This window comes from Rhipicephalus microplus, chromosome 6 (assembly GCF_043290135.1).
Source record: "Rhipicephalus microplus isolate Deutch F79 chromosome 6, USDA_Rmic, whole genome shotgun sequence".
NCBI lineage: Eukaryota > Metazoa > Arthropoda > Arachnida > Ixodida > Ixodidae > Rhipicephalus > Rhipicephalus microplus.
The window spans coordinates 136,917,694-136,941,191 of record NC_134705.1 but is presented as its reverse complement, the minus strand read 5'-3'; the positions used below and the strand labels follow the sequence as shown (position 1 = coordinate 136,941,191).

General features: G+C 43.1%; 1 protein-coding gene across 2 annotated transcripts in view; it reads right to left on the bottom strand.

Moving 5' to 3' along the window:
* Positions 1–3,078: 3,078 nt before the first annotated feature.
* Positions 3,079–23,498, bottom strand: part of LOC142765536 (uncharacterized) — a 67,275-nt gene continuing 46,855 nt past the window's right edge. Inside the window, exons 5-6 of one of the 2 annotated variants that reach the window (XM_075866662.1) lie at positions 11,040–11,181; positions 3,079–3,382 (exon numbers count right to left, since the gene is read on the bottom strand). In XM_075866662.1, the coding sequence (XP_075722777.1) occupies positions 11,174–11,181 (8 nt within the window). In that variant the 3' untranslated portion in view covers positions 3,079–3,382; positions 11,040–11,173. The remainder of the gene's footprint in view (positions 3,383–11,039; positions 11,182–23,498) is intronic. The other variant, XR_012884300.1, reaches the window with a different exon arrangement.

Here is a 23,498-nt window from a genome sequence, read left to right as displayed (position 1 = left end):
TCAGCACTGCCTCATCGCACTGACGAGTTTCTTACGTCACTACGGCTGCATGAGAAATTTTAGGCTTTTAGAGTGACAGCAATTTCTGCGAAATAAAGAATCAGCTTACTAGTATCAGCTTATTTTGAATATCAAATGGTGTTGAAGGTCAGTGAGAGTGCACAAAAATCCTCAGCTCCAATAGTAGGACAACCTGGCTCTTGCATTCCAATTTTGACGAAGAAACCCAAACGTTCTTGCGCGTAGCGGAGTCTTTGTCATTGAATTTTTCTTCACGTACATGGATATCGATGTCGTCATATTCGATATAAGAACAGCTTCGGAGTACTTATTTTTTTGTTGCCATAAGCGGCAGCTGAGAACAGGATCACCAGCAGATAGCCGTATAGGTACCCGTCTTGCATGTTTCCGAGTGCTCCATATATTTGCGCGAAAGCAGAGGGAAAGTAACTGTTAACGACACATCTCCAGCTGCTGTTAAAGGCCATCTGTGATGATGCTTAATAGTCAGTTATTTCCAGCTTTCGAAGTCATGACTACTGTTGGAAGCTAGCTACAGTACTGAGACATTTTCAGTGAGCAAACGTTTGGTAGCTGATCGAAATAGACACTACAGTCTGCACATAATGAGATCACCGCTCGCAAATTTAACTGCAACAAAGAACTTGGACGGCCAGCGCTCGGTTTTGCACCAAGAACCGCGCGTCCTACAGGCGAGTGTCTAAACTATTGCAGGCAGAGAAATATAGATAACGAGTTAAAGCACATATAAACTATACCTGTGTGTTTTATCTAAAGGTGAAGAAGCTCAGCAACATAATTTGCGAAAAAAATATTGCTTATAAATGCACACAAAACCTACTCTCATAGTACTGCGTCACTGTAAACAGCGCAGATAGGCCACCAACATCCTAACCAAAATAAATTGCGAAAATCACTTCGGTAAATACTTCATTTTCTCGAGCGAGCATGCGTTTATTGGGCTGCTGACACAGCTTTGACCCAACATAGTAATTTTATACATTTCAACAATCACATTTTACTGACTACACTACACTTCTCAAAAAAAAAAGCTACGGACTGTATGAACTACAGTGTATGGCTAACCAACCATCTTGTGTACGTTTTAGTACATTCTTGACACACTCAACTATCCTATTGCTAGCACAAATACCTTGTCTTACCTTCGTAAAATCTATGGCGTGTAAAGGAATCTGATACGCAATTTTTTAATGATGACATGTGGTTTTTTATTGGCGCAAGGGCCATACGTGGCCGAAGAGCACCAGAAAAATTTACAATACAATAGCGATGATGGGTGGTTTGCGGTGTCATGTTGTAGATGCGAACTATGCGGCTGTTACGTGGCACCAAAAACCCTTGTGTTCAAGAATCGCGAGGCAGGTGCTATGTAAATGTTCCCAAGCAGCAGCAACCTCTACTGGAAGAGGGGATGCTACTGGGATGCCTGAAAATTTGACGTCAAAACTATTTACACCCGTTGAAAGCACGAACAATGATTCATAACTAAAAAGCTGCTCCCTACTTACTACATCGATGGGTGTAAGGTCATTTCATGGCGGAAAGAAAACGTAAAGTGTTGTTTTAAGTGTGTCCAATCCCTTGCACTTTGTGAAAACATGAAGGACGGTGAGCGGTTCACCTCACTTATCGCATAGAGGTGGACCACCTTCAGATAAAAGCTGTGAATGTGTAGTTTGTCGACGTCCGATCCTTTATCCGGTAAGCGTAACTTCTGTGTAGCGCGACATGGACATTGGCGGCCAATTCACGAGATGTGGCTTGGTGAAGTCAAGTATATTCTGTGCTTGCCTTATTCATAAGTATAGACTATAGATATAGCACACACGACGAAAGTAGTGGACAGGACAAGCGCAGACTATCAACTTGATTATCTGGCTGACGCCTCTTAATCACAACAGCGAAGCGCATGCGTACTACCAAACACATCTGTACAATGTGGATAGCAATTGAGCAAATCAGAAATTTAACTTCCATCTTCTACAGATGTAAAGAGCTTCACTAACTTCACTAACACATAGATCAGGTTCATATCATATAATATGCAAGAATTCTATTATTATTCATGTTTTTCTGTAATTTGCAGGGCCGGTATTATTGGGCTGGCTCAATTGCGCATTCATTTTTCTTCTCGCTGTTGTTTTGCAAAAGTGGCCACGTCTAGGCAGGTGCATTCCACCGTGTTGAGGGAAAGCATAGCGTCGCTCCTGTAGATAATGCACAGTCTTGCGTGGGTGACATACACTGAACCACAGCTAAATGGGCTATCGTGGACATCATCAGTTTTGCAGGACAGATACACAGTTGTGAGCGATTCCACTACAATGTCTTGAAAGATTTGTTGTTGTTTCTTTGTGAGCAGAGAGGAAACAATTTATATGGCGCAGAAAAGGGAGCATTCTTGTCAAGTTTCGTTCCCCCTCTCCTCAGGCCGTGCGAGATCATGTAAACATTAGGATGAGTTTGAAGCCTCCGCCTGTCGCTTTCCACGAGCACTTGCTTCTTTGCCTTGATGCTAAGGGTCTTCAACGACGCTGCGACTGGCCTTGAAAAGAGTGGGACAAAATCCGACCCTACGAGCTTATGCACTTGACTGTTAGCACTGAACTAAACTATGCGCAGATAAGACCTAACAAAGGATGGCCTCGAGTACGACGATGTCATTGCTGGCTTGCCAAGCTTAGAATAATATGAATCATTATATAAAGGGGTCTTCTTTCACCTGGGAAGGTATATCTAACCTAATTTTTCTTCACACTTAAAATAATCCCGCTTCCTAGAATTCTAGGATAAACAAAGCTTGCGTGAAGCAAGGATAAATCTTTGACAAATATTATACCGGTTCTTGGGCTATATTTAGTCAGAGTTTAAAAAACACCAGTACACACATCGACGACGAGATGAGATGAATGTTGCTGAATATTATTAAGAGTGAGTCAGACTATATCTTGCTTTCTGACGGGGTGGGCGAAAAACTCCAGTTGGTCCATCTGAAGCTTGAGCTTTGAATAAACTTTTTATCACTTGTTCAAAAACTTCAAGGTTTTTATTTTATTTTATTTTACGTTGTCCTTTCTCCTCCAAGTTCCATCAGAAATCCGGCAATACATTTCATTTCTGAATCATCGACTTGTCGCATTACATCTCTTTCGTTTCAGAGCCAAGGAGTTACTGTATCAATCAGCATTTCTTTCTTCTGCAATCTAGCGTGTGCTCTGGCAAGAACTGTTATATATTGCTGTAATTACCGATCGCATCGCAACCTCTTTGAATTTTTTAACACAACCTAAATCAGGATTTGTTATTGCAGATTGCTTCACCCGAACGTCATAGTATTTTTCTGTAAAAGAAAAATATCGTCAGAACCTGCAATAATAAAATAAACAGTGCTTATGAGGCATTCGATTTTGCTGCAGTGCACTGAATGAAGCATCGGTGCAGATTACGTCAATTATGTTGCTTCGTTTATATTAACGTTCAGCTTAATACCGTGACTCTAATCATGAGTGTGCCTCATAATGTTATGCTAATATATTTCTCATACAGTATGACTCTATATTTTAGGGCAATACTAGGGCTTAAGATTGATAGTTTATTTGAATTGAAAAAGTTACAGTTCTGGAAGTCCATAGTATTATACCAACCTTGCATGATGTCTATATCATTTCTGGGGCCAAAGAAATAACGCCTATCTTTGAAATAGACTGTGCAGTTGAAACTGCTTTGTGTGATTGCAGAAAGAGCGCTCTTTTACCAGTGTGTCTAGTGACGTAATTTGATAAACTTTCAGTGAATCCTGTACTTTTGCCCTTAAACATAACGATAGATCACAGAAATAAGTACCATGCAAAATGTTGCTTTAGCAAAATCACGTAAAAGCAGGTCCAAACAATTTGATGCTATCACTTACTCGATAGGCACATTGCTAATTCATTGTTTGTGAACTATAGTGGCTTCCAAGCTCAAGTAAACTTCACCCACATAGCTATGTTTTCACGGGCAATTGCCCTTTCTGGAAGTTGCTTGTAGAATTTATTGGAGAGTTTATTGGTAGTAGGCAGTAGTATTATTTATTTACGGTTTAAGGTAATTTCCATATTTCGTCATCAATCAGCGAAAAGCATAGATATTCCACGCGTCATACGCGAGCGTTACATAATCTATAAAATCTGATAATCGATGCTTCCTTTTAAAAAAAATTACGCTCACCTATTTTAAGTCACATGCAAAAAACAGAACTTAAAATGATGGATCACACATTCCTGTGCTGCCATTGCTGCTTGTTCAGGTGTAGATTTTTTCGTATCTCTTTGTTATCTCTCGTTCTTTCGTTGCAATGGAGCTCCTAAATTTTATGATGGCACTCAATTACTGTTATTAGAGAGTTTCGAAATGGGGGCCAAATGCAGTGGGTGTCCAATCTGCGTTGGGCATAGATTTTTCTAAAACTAACAAGAATGCACTCTGGCGCTGCGACCATTCGATAACCATGGGAACGATGGGTATTACACAGATTTGCCTAGTCTTTGTGCTTGCGGGCTTCAGTCACAGGTATGGATTCGTTTATTGCTGCGTTTTAGTTTAGTTTCAAATGAAAGAACGAACGGTTATAAACTTCGTGAGCCGGTTTGAAATGATGAGCCTAAAAGTTTGAAGGAGTGAAGTACAACTGCGGAATATTTGCTGCTTGTCGTTTTATGATAAAGCAGCTTCAAGCCACGCGAAGCCAACCGAGCTTAAGTTCGAAAATTGGGCGAATTTAGGTACTCCTCATTCTCATGCTTGCTGAAGCGTTTTGTGTAGCAGCCCCTATAAAAACTAGAGCCAGATTTTTCTGTAGTGTACTTATAGGAAACTATATGGTGTTGGGTAGGCTGTTGTTGCATACGGAGCAGCATCGCAGTTTGAGAACTCGGTCAAACGCAGAGAGTGTTGGATTAAACGCACGGAGTACCACAAATGGCGAAATGCAAATTATGCGACGCACGGACCATTAGACTCGAGAACGAACACAGACGTCACTACTGCAGCAGTGATGCGACGTCATGGTAAGGACTCACCTGCTGCGCCGCCAATTTTTCCCTTTTGATGCACCCGTTGTATACCATCGCTTAAGTGATTCGGTGGTGAATAATCCTCAATTTCAAGATGCAAATCTCTGACTACAATATTTGGTAACTTCCATAACTAATGAAACTTGTTTAAGCTGTAGAAATATGTGATACAACCTAGGATAGGCAAACTCCCGTTTGAACGGGATACTCTCTTTGAAAATTATGATGTAGAACAGCCAGACGTTTGGCGCTGTCACTGCATACTTCAAAAAATTGGTGCTATAAAATTGTGCTAAGTTAATGAGTCAATCTTATCAAACATCAATACAAATATGCACAAGCTTCCGGGTTAACAGATGTGTGCTGAACTATTAAAATGATATTAGGACGCTTTCAACTCATTAAATGCGTTCTCTTTAGCCCTGAAAGTTATGTTCGAATCTGCAAAATACCAGGAAAATATGAAGTCGTAAGCTTTGCGTGAAATGATGGTCTGATCTACTGCCGTATCGCAAAAAGTAATAGAATATTGAGGTGCAAGCAGCGCAAATATCAACGTTTGCCAGCAAACGCAAAAATCAAATTGAACTTTTTTGATGCAACATTCAGCTTGCTGCAACGACTGCGTTATAATTCAACATCCTTCGGATCCCCGAGGTGACGACAGGTCTCACACGTCCCTACAGGTTGATGTTCAAGGGTGATCAACTCAGGCAGCTACCAGTTTACGAGGCAACTATCTGAAAAGGTACCTATGAGTGTACAGCAGCTACGATGCTGCACGATCACACAGCTGTAATAGTCTTCACACCCGACGTGAACTACACCTCACCTCAATATTTTCATTAAAAAGAAGTACCACAATTGTTGCGAGAAAAGATAATAATATAGGACACGGTCACTGCAAGAAAAAGAACGTGAGTGAAACTGCCACAACAGCTGCGGTGTTATTCCAGGCTGAGGGCATCCGAGATATTTTTCAAGACACAATACTGCTCGCATACCTGGTGCCGTCCCACCAACAAAAACAATGTCTGCTGGTACGCAGATGGATCCGATACAAATAACCGCAGTGCAGGTGCAACCCTCATATTTCTCAAAATGACCTGGAAACAGCTTAGCCTAATGAAGCCTATATGGCATCTTGGGGTTGAAACTTTGGCATGAATAATAATAATAATATATGTCTAGGTTTAACGTCTAAAAAACACCAAGTGTATATGAAAAAAGCCGTAGTGAAGGGCTCCAGAAAACTCGATCACCTGTGGTTGCTTACCATGGCATGAATAAGCAGCAATACGTTTTCTGTATCTAAGCATAGAGGTGTCTTTGCTTTCCATCCCCGTCAGCCGCAATGAAACCCATCCTTAGCATCGGTGCGCCAACCTGATTTAAATTTTCATAAGACCGAGTGAGGTCACCGTAGGCAGAAGCAAAAAGGTAAATTATTTTTTATTGTATTCAGCTGTAGCTTGGGACACCCATTACTGAATGCAAACAACTGAACAGTGTACTGAGTGAGCAAATGTTTTGAGGCGCACAACGGTGGGAATCCAAGAGTTCTTACCGTGACATCTTCCAGGTCTCCCAGGTGACACTTACTTCAACATTTCATTAGCGTGGTTAAGGAGGAATTGTGGGGAATACTGGACACACTAGGTGTGAAAGATGGAATCACTAATCTTTTAAACTATATCTATAAAGGTAACAACTCAGTTATAAAATGGGAAAAACGGTTATCCAAGCCCGCAGATGTAATAACGAGGGCTTAGGCGGGGGTTTGCTCTGTCACCCTTGTCATTCATGATGTACCTACAAGAACTAGAGGACAAGTAAAGGGAAGTGGACTTGGCTTCAACCTCTCCTTCGCCAAACAAGGAAAACTCATTGAACAGGCACTACCAGCATTGATGTACGCAGTTGATATAGTGCTAATGGTCGACAACAAGGAAGATTTGCAGAAATTTATGGACATCTGTAGTAATGAGAGGGATAGGTTAAATTTCAAATTCAGTAAGAAAAATTCAGCAGTCGTGATTTGTAATGATAATGGAGGTAGTGAGGTTAGAACACAGGAGGTCATGCTAACAGATAAATACAAACTTCTGGGCGTATGGATGAGCAATGGGACCGAGTACCCAAGGGAACACGAAATATACGTGACGACTAAAGGTAACAGGAATGCAGCAGTGATGAAAAACAGGGCACTGTGGAATTACATTAGGTATGATGTTGTGAGAGGAATATGGAAGGGGGTCATGGTTCCTGGTCTGACGTTCGGCAATGCGGTCTTGTGCATGAGATCAGAAGTTCGAGCAAAGATAGAAATTAAGCAACTTCGAATGGGTAGGCTTGCCTTAGGAGCGTACAGGAATACACCAAAACAGGGAGTACAAGGTGATATGGGATGGAGATCATTACAGGGCAGAGAAGCTAGCTGCAAGATAAAATTTGAAAAACGATTGAGAGAAATGGGGGAGGAGCGTTGGGCTATGAAGGTATCCGGCTACTTGTGCATGAAGAATGTCGATATAAAATGAACAAAGCGAACCAGAAAATTGAATGGTAAATACTTAGAAAACAGAATGGGGCCAAACCAAAAATAATTATCAGTTAATAAGAAGGTGAAGAAAGCTGAGACCAATATGTGGAGAATTGGCATGATTGAAAAGTCCACGCAGGAGAACTATCAATCGTTTAAGCAGGAAATTGCCAAGGAAACGATCTATGATAATACTCGGGGTAGTTCTCAACTGTTTGACGCTCGGACGGGAGTATTGTGAACCAAGACATATCGGGCAAAATACGAAGGGGTAGACATGGTATGCAGTGTGAGCGGAGAAGGGGAGGAAACTGTCGAACACTTGATAATTTTCTGTAAAGGGGTTCACCCTATAGTTCAGGATGATAGCGCAGAGTTTAGGGACAGGAAGGGCGAAATAGACGTTAAGTTGATAGAATTAACTAAAAGGAGGTTATCTGATTGGTGTCTGAAGTCAAGGCACAAGTGAAAATTAAACCTTACACTGCAAAGTATGAGTCCTGAACCTTCCTATATAAAGCGAAAAAAATTAAATCTAATTCTTGCTTCACTAAGTATTACGGTTCGGTGGCGTTAGCCACTGCTCGATCTAAAGGGTACAGCCATGCCAATCCATCCATTCATCCGAGGCTAACACTTCGTCGTTAGCAACGTTGCATCTTCCTCGTTTTGCTGCTGGTTGAAGTCGCTTTAGGGACCCACGGTAGTTTCCGATTTCGGGTATTGGGACAACGCGAACACAAAAGCCCATTACCGTCTTGGATTTTTCGCATGCGCCCGGGCCACTCGCATATTTCCTTGGCCTTTAGCGCCTTGGCACACCGATTCTCAAGCCCTTTCAAGGCGAAAAACCGATAATGCGTCATCGAACAGGCCACGTCACTGAAAAATAAGAATACGAGTGACGCAAAAAAAGTAATTGTAAAACAGTGTCGCTTCATTAGGCACTCGTGACGTCTGATCTCGCCAGACTTTGTAGACACATCCCTAAGCCCTTGTGATGTCAATGTGACATCGTAATTTAATGCAAATTATGTTGTCGTACCGTGCTCATGGGAGCCGACACCCGAGGCACGTGAGATCCGGAAAGCTTGCAATGCGACCGATACGACGGGTCGTTCAATACTGCACTAAGTCGACAAACATTTCAAGACCGGGTATGTCAGTATACAATAGTTAGAAAGGAAAATGAAAGAGTTCTTGCCTTTCAATGATCTCAGGTGAATGTATTACGAGAAACCAGGGTTTTTTTTCGGGGGGGGGGGGGGGGCGAAGCTTCTTATAGCGGCACCTATTCGCCCCTCGTAGCCGTTGTAGTTTATAACAAGTATAATATTTTGACCTACAAAGTGGGGCCGGTGAGAGATTTCTTCTGTGCGTTGTTGAACAATAAAAAATAGTGCTCAATGTATAAGCCAATGGCTGCTAAGGGGGAATGAGAGACAGAAAAATTCGGCTTTTAGTTAACGCGCACGCTGCGAATTTTTTATTGTTCAACAAATCAGAAAGTGTTGCTACGTTATACTCACTGGGCGTAACCTCCTAGGTTTTAGAAAGGTTTAGCGAGCGTTGAGCCGCAGTGCCATGAATTAAATGAACTAGTATATACCGTGAGTGAACTCGAGGTGGTTACAGGTGGGAAGTAGATACGAAGCGCAAGCCGTAAGAAAGTGAACGCCGAATTCTCCTGTCTCTCATTTTTCATTAGCAGCCATTGGCATGTACATTGAGCACTATCTGACAGAAAAAAAAGGTTCCTACGTTATACTCGCTGGGCGTAACCTCCTTGGTTTTAGAAAGGTGTAACGAGCGTCGGATGCCATGCCATGAATACAGTGAACTAGTATATACCATGAATTCGAGGTGGTTAAAGGTGGGAAGTAGACCCGAAGCACAAGCCGTTAGAAAGTGTGCGTGTGCCATCTCTCGTTTAGTCCTTGGAATGTCCGCTAGATGGCGGTGCTTCTATATAAGGAATATATGATGAAAAGATGCTAGTTGGTGCTACTTGAAGTGTTGAATAGATGGACGAACGGACACACAGACAGATGCATGGATGGATGCATGAACGGACGCAGGGGCGGATGCATGGACGAACGCAAGGACGGACGCACGGATGGGCGGATGGACGCATGGACGGTCACACAGGCGAACGCACGGACAGACGGAAGCAAAAACGAATAGACGGACTAATGCTTCGCCCCACTCTCCATTCACTCCGTGAATATGCTGCAAATTTTTTTTGTTATACAGCTACTTCACGGATGGGAGCGTGTACATTTTATAACAAAGTGCTGACTAGCAGTCCATCAGGTTTAAAATTTTCATTTTCTCCTTCTCTACATTGTTTTTCTTCTTTTTCGTAATGATACATATAATAATAATAAATTTTGTAATAATAATATTTTATTATTATTATTGTGTTACTATTATTATCATTATTTGTAGTGGTAGTAGCCGCACAAGTAGTGCTAGGATTAGTGGTATTGTACATAGCTTAATTTGGCCCAGCCGAAGACACATTCTCTGTATACAATAAACCTTATAGGTTCCCTGCCAAGTATAGCGCCTTATCGTAGATTTGCCTAGGTTTTCTTTTTTTTCTTCTGCTAACATTGCGCTACAACACATTTATATAGAAATGCTTTGTTATTTCCGGTTTCCCCGTTCATGAGTATTTCTCTTCTTTGGTCATTCCTAGTGTATACGCTCCGCAAGGCAGATAGAGCAGTCTACAAGCAAACAAGCACTTACCCTTCAATTGTACGCAAATGTAGCCCTCAATATTCAGTCTTTACGCTTCTGGTAGTTCTTCACATCCGGATTTCTCGCCATCGCTGTTATACAATGGTTCTTAACTGCATTATGACTGTTTTTTTTTGCCGTTAGGTACATGCCAAACATGACCTTGATGAGTGCCTTTTTTTGTTTCTTGAACTGCGAGTGAACGCTGCTCTAATGAAAGTACCCAAACGATCTTTCTTCCCGTCTTCTGTCTTTCATAATTATTATTCTTTCTTCTATAATAATTCTTAATGCGATGAAGTCGCTACCAATATCAGTGCCAGCATACGTCTGCATGGCGTTAAGTGAATATGGCCAGCACTTTTTCTTATTCTCACCATAAGCTTGTAGCTGGGCAAGTTCAGTCATACTTCATTCATTTTACATTGTCCCTGTTCCTTCTTTCTGTGTGGCTTTCTTATTAGCGCACACCAGTTTACCCTGAAGTATTTTTGGACTGCTCTGTTTTCAGGCGCATTGTAAAGCGTAGTGTGCTGAAAAGGTTCTGAAGGCTCAAGTTGAGTATATATGAGCATAACGTACGTTATATTTCGAAACTGGTAGGCAAAACTTGCCCAGAGGTAACATTGGCCAAGTCTTGCCTACCATTAGCTTACCAGTGTTGCCTATATATATTCTTGACATTAAGCACAGTTCAGGCGTTTTACGTCGTTAGGTTGTTGGTGATGACACAGGATTATGTCACTGAGCTCGAAAGGTTTCGTGGCGAAGTATGTTTTGCAGGACAGTTTCAAATCCCTGAAAATTACACAGAGAGTTCAGGTGGTAACGCGTACATTTTATTTTGGAGGGGACACTAAAGAAAAACATTAAACTGGTTTAGATCAATGAGATTCACTTCGAGTCCTAGAATGCGATATTTCCGTGTCACAAGTTCCTTATTAGCAGAGAAGTTAAAGGTTTAAGTTTAATTTTCAATCTCTCCTCGAAATCTCCACGCGTGAGATCAGAATTTTGAAAATGTATTTTACGTATTTTCGTGACATTGCCTCGATGACAGTTTCTGAAACTTCGTATGCTAAGTGCACGCACAGGTGGCAATGTACGTTATAGTTATCTATGAGAAGCTACCTGAGACCCCGTATATTTATTCATTCAAAATACCTTACAGACCGAACAGGGCACTGTGTAACGGGAGCACAAAAGGAATACATACAAGAATTGGTACAATTTCTATACAAACAACAACATGAACAACTTGTCAATTATTATGCAAGTACTAACAGGAATAACAATGAGAAAATGTTAATAATAATTTTAATAGGAATAGAACGGCAATGAAAATCAGATGAGTATACGCGTGAGATAATGACGTAAAATAAGCACAAATTGTGAGAAGCCTTTCGATTATTAAAAAAAATTGCCCGCAGCCTTTCTCGGGGGAACACTGAGGAGGATGCGGAGCATATAATTGGTTAACGGGGTGTTAAAGTGCGACTTACTTGGGTCGATGGCTAAATTGGTTAACGTGGTTGTAGGAGGGGGTGTTAAATTGCGACTTACTTGGGTCGATGGCTAAATTGGTTAACGTGGTTGTAGGAGGGGGTGTTAAATGAGTGAACACGTACACACGTATGCGAAAGGGCGGCGCTGGTCGAAGGGACGTCGATCATTGTGTTTGTGGATTCGTTGGAATTCATTTCACCGCAACCTTGGACGTCGACGCGCCGTACAAACCAACCGACGAGCGGCAACTGAGCGAGCGAGCGCCAACCTTGAGTATATATACAGCGCGACGGCGCATGCGCTGTCAGCTGTCGAATGTTCTCGAAGGAGAAGCGCGCGCGGCACAGATGGTGGGCGACGGCGCGACGGCGCATGCGCGCGCGTCAGCTGTCGAATGTTCGAGAAGCGGTGCGGACGGCGCGGACGGCGCACTACAAGGCGCGAGTATAAGATGCTTCCGCATCTAAAAAAACATCACTGAATAACACACAACAGAACTGAATGGCATGTTAGTATTCAAACCATAAAATAATAAGTTTAAAGTAAAAGAGAAAAAAATTCGAGATACTTGTAGTGAATAAACGCGTAGGTGCCAATTTTGATATGAATAAAACGGTCAGTTAATCCTGGAAATTGGTGAGTAGAAGGTGCCGGAATTTTTCCCGATTGCTTTCACCTACGATTTTATCTGGAAGGCTGTTCCACATGCGGATGACACGAGGGAGTGCATATCAGTTATGCCTTTATTTGGTCTTGCGAAACGCGACTTGGTTAAGCACTCGGCTCTGTCTCACGTAGTTAATACATAAAGTTATTTGCGTTCCCTCCTTCTTTCGTTCTTTCCCAGTAACTGCTTTCAAACTTTATGATGTCACGTTGTTTTGTGTGGGAATCTGGAAGTGGCTTCTTCATCTATATTTTCCTATGGGGTTTTCTCTCACTACCAAGCGTCGTGTCTCGATAAGGATGTGTTTGCACGTTCGAAAAATTGCACTTTGCTGATACATGAAAAAAATTTTGGCTCTTTAGTGTTCATTATATATGGGTCGTATCTACGACTGCCGAGAAAAGGTATTTCTGGTCGTAGAGAAACTAGCTCGAACGAGTCTATTTAAACAAGTTAATGGCAGGTGAATCACTGTTCTGGACGAGAAGCGCGAGTTTTATGAACGGAGCTGCTACTTTTCCGTTCAGGTCTTGTGGCCTGAAGGAAGCATCACCAACATCGGCCCTCTTCTTCATCTTCGCACTCCACAAGCATGTTCGTCAATTTGTCCGGCGAGAATGCACTAACTCGTATGACCAAGTGAAGGGGTATGCAGATGGATACATAAAAGATTAAAAGAATACAAAATTTTCCTGATGAGGTGGGAATAGGCCCCTTCTGCATATGACCAAAGCCGAGGTTCTTAACCCCTTAGCTACGGAGCGTGCTAGCAGAGTTTTAGCACACTCTTGTATGGCAGTGCAAGTGAGGTTGAGGGGTTGTCTCAAAAGTAGAGTAATGGGAGAGGGGAGAGAGTTAGGTAGCATAAAAAGCAAGTGAGAGAAATCAAGTGAAAAAAGCGATGAAAGACAGAAAGAAACAATCAGATAAAAAACACATAAAACATAGAGAAAAAGAAAGGAGAAAACAGTGATTGAATAATAGGCCATAATTAATTACGGAGGGGGAAAAAATGAAAATGGGAAACCAGAAGAAAGAGATACCCTGAGATAGAAGAATGCAAGGAGGAATAATAATAATAATAATAATAATAATAATAATAATAATAATAATAATAATAATAATAATAATAATAATAATAATAATAATAATAATAATATAATTATATAGTAATATAAACTTTATATTATTATTATTATAATAATAATATAAAGCCGCACCCTAGCCGAGTCCGATGGTGGTGACGATGATGATGATGATTATCCTAGTAATACTGGCACACATCCACAAAGGGGGATCAGTCGAGGACCGGGTGGCAGGTTAATTTTAATGCTCGCCGTAGTCGCATTAAAATCAATGGGTGCGCTTGTTTATTCAGCTTTTTAATGCATTACATGAGGTGGTGCCACTTGAAAAAAAACACCTGGACGAAAGTAGAATTGTGGTAGAACACAGCGGCTTATATATTTTTGATTTGCTTAGAATAATACAAGCGAAATCACTTAATAAAATGTGTACCAACTACTGGCTACGCGGTTTACCACGTCTACGCTTCTGCTGTTTGTAACGTGGAGAAGTGATTAATTCTGTAATGCAAGGCCACAAGGTTTACACTCAATTTGTATTTATCATATGTTGTTCTACTGAAGAGCTAAAAAAAGTGCCCCGAAGAGAGTGTGGCGCTTTACCTAATAAATTCAACGGTGGACCCAACGCCCTTTTGTATATTATTATTATTATTATTATTATTATTATTATTATTATTATTATTATTATTATTATTATATTTAATTTGCATACACAGACACACAAGAGCACAGAGGAAAGAGGGAGAGAGCAAGCTCGCACTGCCAACTGGAGGGGCACAACGCCTGCTCAGTCTTTCGGGAGGAGGGAAGAAACAGAGGAAAGAAAGATTGGAGAGGAGAAAGAGGAAAGAAGATGAAGAAGGAAAAAATGACAAAGACTTCGACGTGTGTGAGTAGAAAAATAATAATAAAAATTTTTAGAAAAGAAAGAAATATTATCTATAAAAGGGTGGCCAGGTCCGTTTGGTTCATAAATGTAAAGAGAGCTCGGTGGGCCTGGTCACGTCGGGAAGCACTACCAATGGAAAAAAGGTAGTCGTCTAGAGTCGCGCACTTAAGTCGCGCACTTAAGTGTTTCGCAGGAGCCACAAGCTGCGCACAACGGACTATCCACACGCCCTTGACGGTGTAATCGTTCACGCACTAGCACAGAGCCCACTCTTAGTTTGTACAACAGCGCTCGGGAACTACGAGGCTAGCCACGGCCACGAACACGACGAGGGAACGATCCATTCGGCAGATGCTGGTCTGGGTGCTGCTTTAGGAGGTGTTGGCGTATAAGCAGAAGAGCGTTGTCTATCATACATGAATTATTGGACTGTCACAGCCAGGATGGTTACATGAAGAAGCAAAGCGATCTACTTCTTCAATGCCCGCAATGCCCACGTGGGGAGGTACCCACTGTGGAGCTAGGCATACCCCACGGGACAGAATATTGCTAATGGATTCCATGATGCTGCTCAGAATAGGACTGTCGGCCTTTTTGATGGTGAATATGCTAAGGGCACCACGAGAGTCGTAAATGATGACAACCTTCGATTCTGGTAACCCTTCTTGTACGTACTTAAGGGTGACATCAATCGCCCTTAGGTACGTACAGACATTCAGGGCGACATCAATCGCCCTGAATGTCTGTTGGCTCGAGCTGATTCAAGCGATGATACAATATCTGCTATGCAATCGAGGTCTAAACGGAGTAGACGAAATCCGCTCATGACATCAGGTAAGCAAGTGAGCTTCTGTAATCTGGCGTCCAGACGAAACAGCACCATACGTTTCATCAGCTTCATAATATTAGAAGTTAGTGATATTGGCCGATAAGACTTCAGGAGTTGTGCATGGGGACCAGACTTTAAAGATGGCTTCACCACAGACGATTTCCATTCATCAGACTCGTTCGCCACACTTTGTTATTTCCGTCCAGGATACAATAATTAACAGTGCCGCGAAAAATTCATTTCGTGTATTTTCAAGATGACATGAATTTTTCACGTGAATCCTGAGTGAAATGAGTGTGCGTGCCTGTATTGCGTTCTGATGAAACGACAAGATAATGTATTTTACTACCTCTGCGACTTACCTCAGTCTCGCAAAAAGAAAAAAAAACATCACAATATATCCACGGAGTCAGTTATAGTGATTGCGGTGAAGCGTCCATCCGTCTTTCCATTCTTGCGTTCGGATGGATGGACAAAAGGACGGAGAGAAAAACGCATGGACGGACGGTTTGGCAGAAGCACAGATGGTCGCGCGGATGGAAGCATGAACGAACTGACTGACAATTCGTTCTATTCATCATCATTCACTCCGTGAATATGCTGTTGAAACCACTAACACCATTTAGCTATATTATTCTCAAATGAATAAATGGATGGATGGATGGATGGATGGATGGATGGATGGATGGATGGATGGATGGATGGATGGATGGATGGATGGATGGATGGATGGATGGATGGATGGATGGATGGATGGATGGGGCTGCACCCTTTAGATCGGGCGGCGGCTAACGCCACCTAGCCGTACTACTTAGTGAACTAACCATTATATATCTCTTTTTTCCCTTTAAATAGTGAGGTTGAGGATTCGTACTTTACAGTGAAGGGTTTAATTTTCACTCGTGCCATGACTTTAGCCACCAATCAGATAACCTCCATCTAGTTAAGTCTACCCGCTTAAAGTCTATTTTGCCCTCTCTGTCCCTAAACCCCAGTGCTTTGAAAAACTCTGCGCCATCATCCTGAACTATGGGGTGAAGCCCTTTACAGAACATTATCAAGTGTTCGGCAGTTTCTTCTTCCTCTCCACACGCACTGCATACTGTGTCTACCCCTTCGTATTTGGCCCGATATGTCTTGGTTCGCAATACTCCCGTCCTGACCTCAAACAGTAGAGAACTACCCCGAGTATTATCATAGATCCTTTCCTTGGCGATTTCCTGCTTAAATGTTCGATAGATCTCTATTGCGGTCTTCTTAATCATGCCAATTCTCCCCATGTCAGTCTCGGTTTCCTTCACTTTCTTCTTAACCGATAGTTCTTTTGGTTTGGCCACATGCTGTTTTCTAAGTATTCACCAGTCAATTTCCTGGATCGCTTCCTCCATTTTGTATCGACATTATTCATGTACAACTAGCTGAAAACCTTCCTAGCCTAACGCTCCTCCCCCATTTCTCTCAATCGCTTCTCAAATTTTGTCTTGCTGCTAGCTTCCCTGCCCTCAAATGATGTCCATCCCAAGTACCTAGTACTCCCTGATTTGGTGTATTCCCGTGAGCTCCTAAAGCAAGCCTACCTATTTCACGCTGCTTAATTTCTAATATTGCTTGAACTTCTGATTTCATGCACAACAACGCATTGCTGAACGTAAGCCCAGGAGCCATGACTCCTTTCCATATTCCTCTCACAACATCTTACCTATTGTAATTCCACAGTGCCCTATTTTTCATGACTGCTGCATTCCTGTTACCTTTAGTCGTCACGTATATTTCGTGTTTCCTTAGGTGCTCGGTCCCATTGCTTATCCATATGCCCAGATATTTGTATTTTTCTGTTAACTCTAGCATGAAATCCTGTGTTCTAAGCTCACTACCTTCGTTAACAATGAAAATCATGACTGCTGATTTTTCCTTACTGAATCTAAAGTCTTACCTATATCCCTCCTTACCGCAGATGTCCATCAATCTCTGCAAATCTTCCTTCTTGTCGGCCATTAGCACTATATCATCTGTATAGATTAATGCTGGTAGTGCCTGATCAATGAGTTTTCCTTGTTTGGCTAAAGAGAGGTTGAAGCCCAGTCCACTTTCCTTTAATTTGGCCTCTAATCCTTGAAGGTCCATCATGAATATTAAGGGTGACAGTGGACACCCCTGCCAAGTCCCCGTTTCACCTCTGCGGGCTTGGATACATGTTTCTCCCACATTATAACTACCTTGTTACTTTTATACATTTCCTTTAAAAGATTAGTGACTACATGTTCCACGCCTAGTGTGTCTAGTATTCCCCACAATTCCTCTTGAACCACGTTATCGTTGACTCCCTTGATATCCAAAAATGCTAGCCACGGGGGCCTCTGTTCCTTTTCTGCTATTTCGATGCACTGCTACAGTGAGAACAGATTGTTTTCCAACCTCCTGTGTTTCCGAAACCCATTCGGCAGTTCCCCCAGCACCCCTTCATCCTCTATCCATGTCTGCAGTCTTTCCTTTATAATCTGCATCACCAGCCTGTAGACCACTGACGTCACTGTTATAGGACGGTAGTTGTTCATGTCAGCTTTGTCCCCCTTTCCTTTATAGATCATGATCATCGTTCTAAGTTTCCATCCATCGGGAACTTCACCATCGATTATTAAATTGCTCACTGCCTCTCTCAAAGCCTATTAAGACTTCGGACCTAATGTCTTCATCAGCATAATTGGAATGCCCTCTGGGTCAGTTGATGTACTACTAGGAACACTTTTCCCAGCCCTTTCCCACTCTCGTTGTGAAAATGGAACCATTGCACCACTTGATTCATCCTTGTCTATTGTGGTGCATAAAGCACTTCTTTGTTGAAATTTTTCTGTCACCCTTGTTCCTATATACTCAATAGCTTCGTCCTCTTCTAGCCTAGCACCTTGGGCTGTTGTTATAAACCTCTGCTCTAGGCTCGTCTCATTTCTTAGGAAGTTTAAATGGTTCCAAAATTTCGCAGCTTCCTTTCTATCTTTTTATGTACTTCTGCCAGCCACTGAGATCCCTTTCTTCTTATCTTTTCATTGATCAGAAGGAATGCATCCCTTCTACAGCTTAAAAAGGTTTCCTATTTTCTTGCATCATCTGTCCGTTCACCCGGCTGGTTAGCATGTCTGTGTTCCCTAGAGGCTTTCCGACGTTTTGCTAAGGCTCTCCTAACTTCTTCATCCCACCAACTTTTGGGTTTGTGTCTTCTTTTCCGGGGTGACTTGTCACGCGTCTTAGCAACTTCTAGCTCAAACAGTCTAATTAGTTTTGTGTATGTCCACACTGTTTTATTATCCTCCGTGATTATTTCTCAATTTGTTTGGTGGCTATTTCAGTTTGCCTTTCTGGATAAAAATTTTCCTGTAGTTGCTAGTCTTGTCTCCTTCCCACTTTCACTGCTCTTCCAAAATTTAGCTTGATACGTTTGTGATCACTACCCACATTTCTGGAGCCACCTTCATCTATGTGCATTACCCTTAGCTTATCATACTTTCTATGTGACATCAGTGCATATTCTATCGGCAACTGCAGCCTTCCTACCTCCCATGTTATTTGCCCTTCACACTTTTCGGTACTGTTGCTAATGATCAAATCAAGCCTTTCACACATATCCATGACCATTTTGCCTATGGGCGCATTCATATCTCCTTGTAAACTTATCTCGCACTCTCGTCCTAACTCCTGAATGTCCTTTGATATACACTCCACCATTGCCTGGTTTTCCTAACTCGCCTTTGCTCACATGAAACCAAGGAGTGTCATTTCACCTGCCACTTTCCCTTTTAGCCATAAATGTTCCTTGCACTCCTGCTTGACCCTTTGCCAGTCTGTACTTTTATGAATGAATGTTCAATACCACCCCCCTTTCTAATGCCTTCTGTTCTATTACAATATTCCCACGCGTAGTCCGGATTTTTCGGAGGTTGTTCCATGTCCCTGAGATGTGTTTCTACAAAACCGTATACCATCGGCCTCTCTTCCCTTAGCTGTTCTTCTATCTCTTCCCACTTCAGCCTGTTCCTACCACCCTGCATGTTAATATACCCTTTGTCTGAATGAGCTCGGCGCTCGTGGCTACGTCTATTTATGTTCCGGACCCTACCTATCTTAGATATTGGTGCCACTTTGGAATCGTATCTTTCCATACCACCTGTCGAAGAGTCTCTCTGGTTGTTTTCCTCGTTACTAGCTATCCTGCACCCCGAAGGGCTCGCTTGCCCCCCAAAAAAGCTACTGCGCGTCCTGCAAGTCGCCAACCCACCTCATGACCTAGCCGCCCATCGAAGTGAGTTTTGTCTCGTTGAAAACCACCCCACCTATGCACCTCGTTGTTTATTTCCACCACCTCAAAGCCTTTCTCTCGACTCTTCCGCCATATCTTTTGGTTTGCGTTGACAGCCGCTCTTTGCAGGTTGCTATCACGCACCGGTACCTCCGGTATCGTGCATATCCCTACCTGTACCTGAGGAGAAGTGGCGCGCATGTCATCGACGTCTTTCGCCAGTGTGGTTGCTAGTCCTGCTGTATCTTCATTTAGGACATCAGTTAAAGCGCCTGAAATTATCACGAGGTTTCGTCTATCAGCTGTAGTTTTGAGTTTTGTGCTCGCATGCCTCATGACTGCTTCCAGCTTGCGTCCTGGGAAAGCCCCTACTGCAACCCTCTTGTCACCTCTTACCCTCTCTTTGATGGCTTCTGTGCATCGATTTAAATTCGAGCACCGGCGATTATCACATGCTGTGACTTTTCAACTGGAGCGTCCTGCACCTGGGGGATACTTGTACCTGTGACGTCAACTGCTTTGTCCCCTCCCAGCCCCACCACTACCTCGCTGAAGCTGGGCCTTGCGACAATTGAACCGGCTGAACCTGTTCTTTCCAAACTTGCTTGCTCTTTCTTCTCCGTCGTTCTGGTTAACGGTTCCCTACTATTCTCTCCGTAGGCCGCTCTTTTGTTGAGCTTCGCTAGTGCTTCCTCGGGGGCTTCAGCCTTTCTCACATTGCCTCTCGTTTTCTCTTGCTCTGTCGCCAACGTAGTTTCGAGCTCAGTGGTTCTCATCAGCAGTTCAGTCTGGGCAACCATCATTTTCTCCATTTTTTTCCTCGACCTCCCATTGCTAACACTTCGCGTCAGCCTCTTCTCCATCCGGTTCTACACTTGGGTCTACTTTCAAACCGACTTCACATCCTGCACACTTTGCAGTTTTTTTTAACCATGTCTTTCTGACACCAATTGTCTCTATACTGAATAATTACTAAACTCGAGCCCTGCAGTACGAAAAAAAAAGAAAGTCGAAGCTCTACTACAAAAATTTGCGTGTTCAATGTATGCGCACCTCCCCCATAGGGTGGCGAAGAAAAAAAACAACAACAAAAAATTCAAACACACACACACACGCACTAATGAATACCTGGTTACTGGCCCCCGAAAAAGATGTACCGTAAAATAAGTGCCACGAAGATTGCAACTGCTGCCTTATAATTATAAAGAGAAGCTCAAAACATGCAAAAACACTGATCTGCGCAGTCGATCGGGAGCGCTCAAAAAACACGTGCATCCACCGTGACAGTCCGAACCCGCGAAATGATCAAAGACATCTATTGAGCAAGTCATAGACTAGAGGTGGCTGCATGCATTCATGCGTACAAAGAAAGGAGGGAACGACCTACAGCCTAAGGAGCCTTACTTCGACCCTACAAGAAGCTGACTGCACAAGCAAAAGATTTTAATACTACGGCTCTTTATAGTTACAGTTTAGACATACAAAAACGCACGCGCGCGCTGGCTCATAAATACAACCAAAAAAATACGCACGCACATTTGCGCGCAAGCTAGCGCGCTAATACATGCACAAGCGCGCCCAGGCATACACATACGCAGACATACGAGCGAGCGCACACGCCGCAGGCGTGAATACAGGCATATCAAACGTGGTACGCACTCGCATCAAGATACACATAGGCTGCCACACGCACAAACAAAGCCGCAAATACTGTTAACTCAATCGCAAGCAAACGCAGTCGCACACGTGCACACACAAGCGCACGCTCACGCTGGTTCACACGTACACACACATAAACATGCACTCACGCGCACACGCGCACACAAATAGATGCACTCACAACTAGAAGTTAGGAAATGCGCACGTGAGCTTAAAAAGTGAATATTTAAAAAAGAGCAACAAGCTCGCGAACCCAACAAGGCGTTATCAAGGCACAGAGAAAACATAAAAGCATAGTAGCTCACTCAGAAAAAGCTAAATCAACATTTATATGTGCTCGTTATAGCACTTAACGGACAGTCTGGTTATGCAATCAGCATTACAGTCTCCATACAACTTCATCGAGATATCGATGTATAGGAATACTGCTAACAATTACCTCGCAAAGTGTGACTTGCTTGGGAGGGACGAAGTTTTTTTTTTGCGATGTTTTGAATGCACTGCTTCTCACGACCGGCTTTTTTTGCCTCTGGAATTATCAAATAAGTTTACTTCTTTCTCAGACCTGATGCTCCACTGAAACGCACAGCAACCAGGCGTAGGCATGAAGGGCGAAGCTCTGAAGAACGTTCAGAGCAGCGAGCCTTGAGGATTCATGGCATGTGCGGTGAATTAGATGTACGCGAAGCTCTACGTGACGTCAGGGTCACCTGACTAGATGATCGCGCGCGTTCCATCCATTCAGAGCTGCGGATGCGCCAGCTCCATGAGAAAGAGGCTGGAAAAATTACTGCATATGCACGGAGTGAATTGATAATGAGGATGACTGGGGTGAAGCGTTCGTCCATGCATTCATCCATTCGTTCGTCCGTGCGTCCATCTATCCGTGTGTCCATCGCTGCGTTCGTGCATCCTTTCGTCTGTCTGTCTGCTTGTCTGCCTGCCTGTCTGTCTGTCTGTCTGTCTGTCTGTTTGTCTGTCTGTCTGTCTTCCCGTCCATCCGTCCGTCCGAGCGTCCGTCTCGCCATATGTCCATCTGAAGAACACTCTAAATACCACCATCTCGCATCTTTTTATCATATATTCAACATATACAAATACCGCCATCCAGCGGACATTCTAAGGACTAAACGAGAGGTGGTTACTACAAACACGGGATCTACGACCCACGGCGTGAGAAGCTTCACCCCTAAAAAGAGGTCAGCGGCGCGGCGAGAATGATACGGTGTAGATCAATGAGTTTCGCTACTTTCCTGAATAGAGGGGTTTTAGGTGGCGCCTGCAGCTGCCGGCTCCTCCACTCGCTTGCAAGACACTTCTCACCTGCTTCACTCTCTCCACCGCCCGCAACACTCGACCGCACGTCGAGTGGAAACACTCTTTCAGCTTGTTTATCCGCGATGAATCTCACATGAAACACAACCCGCCTCCCGTGTCTTTGCGTTTCAAACAAACGTTTACTCCAGTAAACGCTACACCGAGCTTCGCTTGAAACCGTTCTTCCAGTAGCCGCGTCGACGCCCATTTCTACCGGGTCAACGCTGTGCGCACCGCTGTTGCTTCGCATCCTATCGGAGTTCTCTTCGGGAAGATGATCCATCATGTTTTATTCATATACACTCGAATAAAAATGCTATGTGTGACTTATTGCCACGCTAGCGACTCTCAACAGTTATGTGGACGTTCTTGAAGAATGGAAGTCAGTGTTTTAGGACAGTATTTTTTTGTATTAACAGTGTCGTAGCTGTCTAAGCTGTGGTTCCGCATGCGCGAATCATCGGTCCTATCGAACACTTTTATTGACAACAGTCTGCTGTATTACCCTGTGTAATTCATTAGACGGTAGGTGCGTATATAGATGTAGCATTATGGGGTAGATTGGGTGGAATGACTCATCAGGCCGGTGATGAAGCCATGCCTTCCAGTGAGTAGATATGGAAAAAGTGATTTATTCACATTTAGAGATAACGTTTACTCGTCCTCATTTTTCCGGCGCCTGCCATATTGGCTTTCTGAGGCTCCTCTCGCCTCTCGTCTCCCTCACCCTTTTTACCCCCGTCGTTCTCGCCATTCTCCCTCTGAGCCTTGCTCCCAATTAGGGCTGCAGAAGTTGCGTCTTTTTCTTTTCTGAAAGCTGAACCTCTCCCTCGGCACCTCAGTCTATTTTACGAAAGTCAAGGGTGGCT